The following is a 522-nucleotide window of genomic DNA, read 5'->3' as shown; positions in this document are numbered from 1 at the left end:
GGGGGGGGGTAGGCGACGGGCCTTCTCTCATAGCGACGAGAGGTACGGCGCGGACGACACCCCCTTCTGGAGAAGAGGCAATAGATGGAGAGCATGGGGGGGGAGAACAAGACGAGCAACAAGGCTTTGGAAGAAGATCAAGAGACGATAAAGAAGATGGGAGGTGCTTCTCTACACAAACCACTCTCGTACAAGGGAGAACAGACAAAGAAGAGAAACGAAGAAGGGAGGGCGGAGGGGGGGGAGCAGAAGATCTGGATGAACTGGTACTCAATCGGAAGTTTATAGGCGACAAAGGATGTAAAGGTATAGCTCAATCTCTCTTGAAGAAACAAGACTTCGCAAGAATCGATCTCTCTGTAAGGAGGCGCCGAAGAAGTGGCGATGTCTCTCACCTCTTCTTTTCCTTCTCCTAGATATAATTGATACACCTCTCTTCCCAGAGGAGCCGTTCAGAATGCACCGCGCAAACAGAGAGATCCCATCCGCTGTCTCTATCTCACGCTTTTCACGATTCTTCTT

General features: G+C 50.8%; 1 protein-coding gene across 1 annotated transcript in view; it reads left to right on the top strand.

The window, feature by feature from the left end:
- CSUI_004201 (uncharacterized protein) overlaps positions 1-518 on the top strand; it is a 1,940-nt gene extending 1,422 nt beyond the window's left edge. Inside the window, exon 1 of the mRNA XM_068064394.1 lies at positions 1-518. This exon is cut by the window's left edge and continues 1,422 nt beyond it. Within this exon, the coding sequence (XP_067923628.1) occupies positions 1-151 (151 nt within the window). The 3' untranslated portion in view covers positions 152-518.
- The last annotated feature ends 4 nt before the right edge of the window (positions 519-522 follow it).

This window comes from Cystoisospora suis (genome assembly GCF_002600585.1).
Source record: "Cystoisospora suis strain Wien I chromosome Unknown contig_1935, whole genome shotgun sequence".
In the NCBI taxonomy this organism is placed as follows: domain Eukaryota; phylum Apicomplexa; class Conoidasida; order Eucoccidiorida; family Sarcocystidae; genus Cystoisospora; species Cystoisospora suis.
Note: the sequence above shows the minus strand (reverse complement) of the source record. Positions and strands in the feature narration are given on the sequence as shown.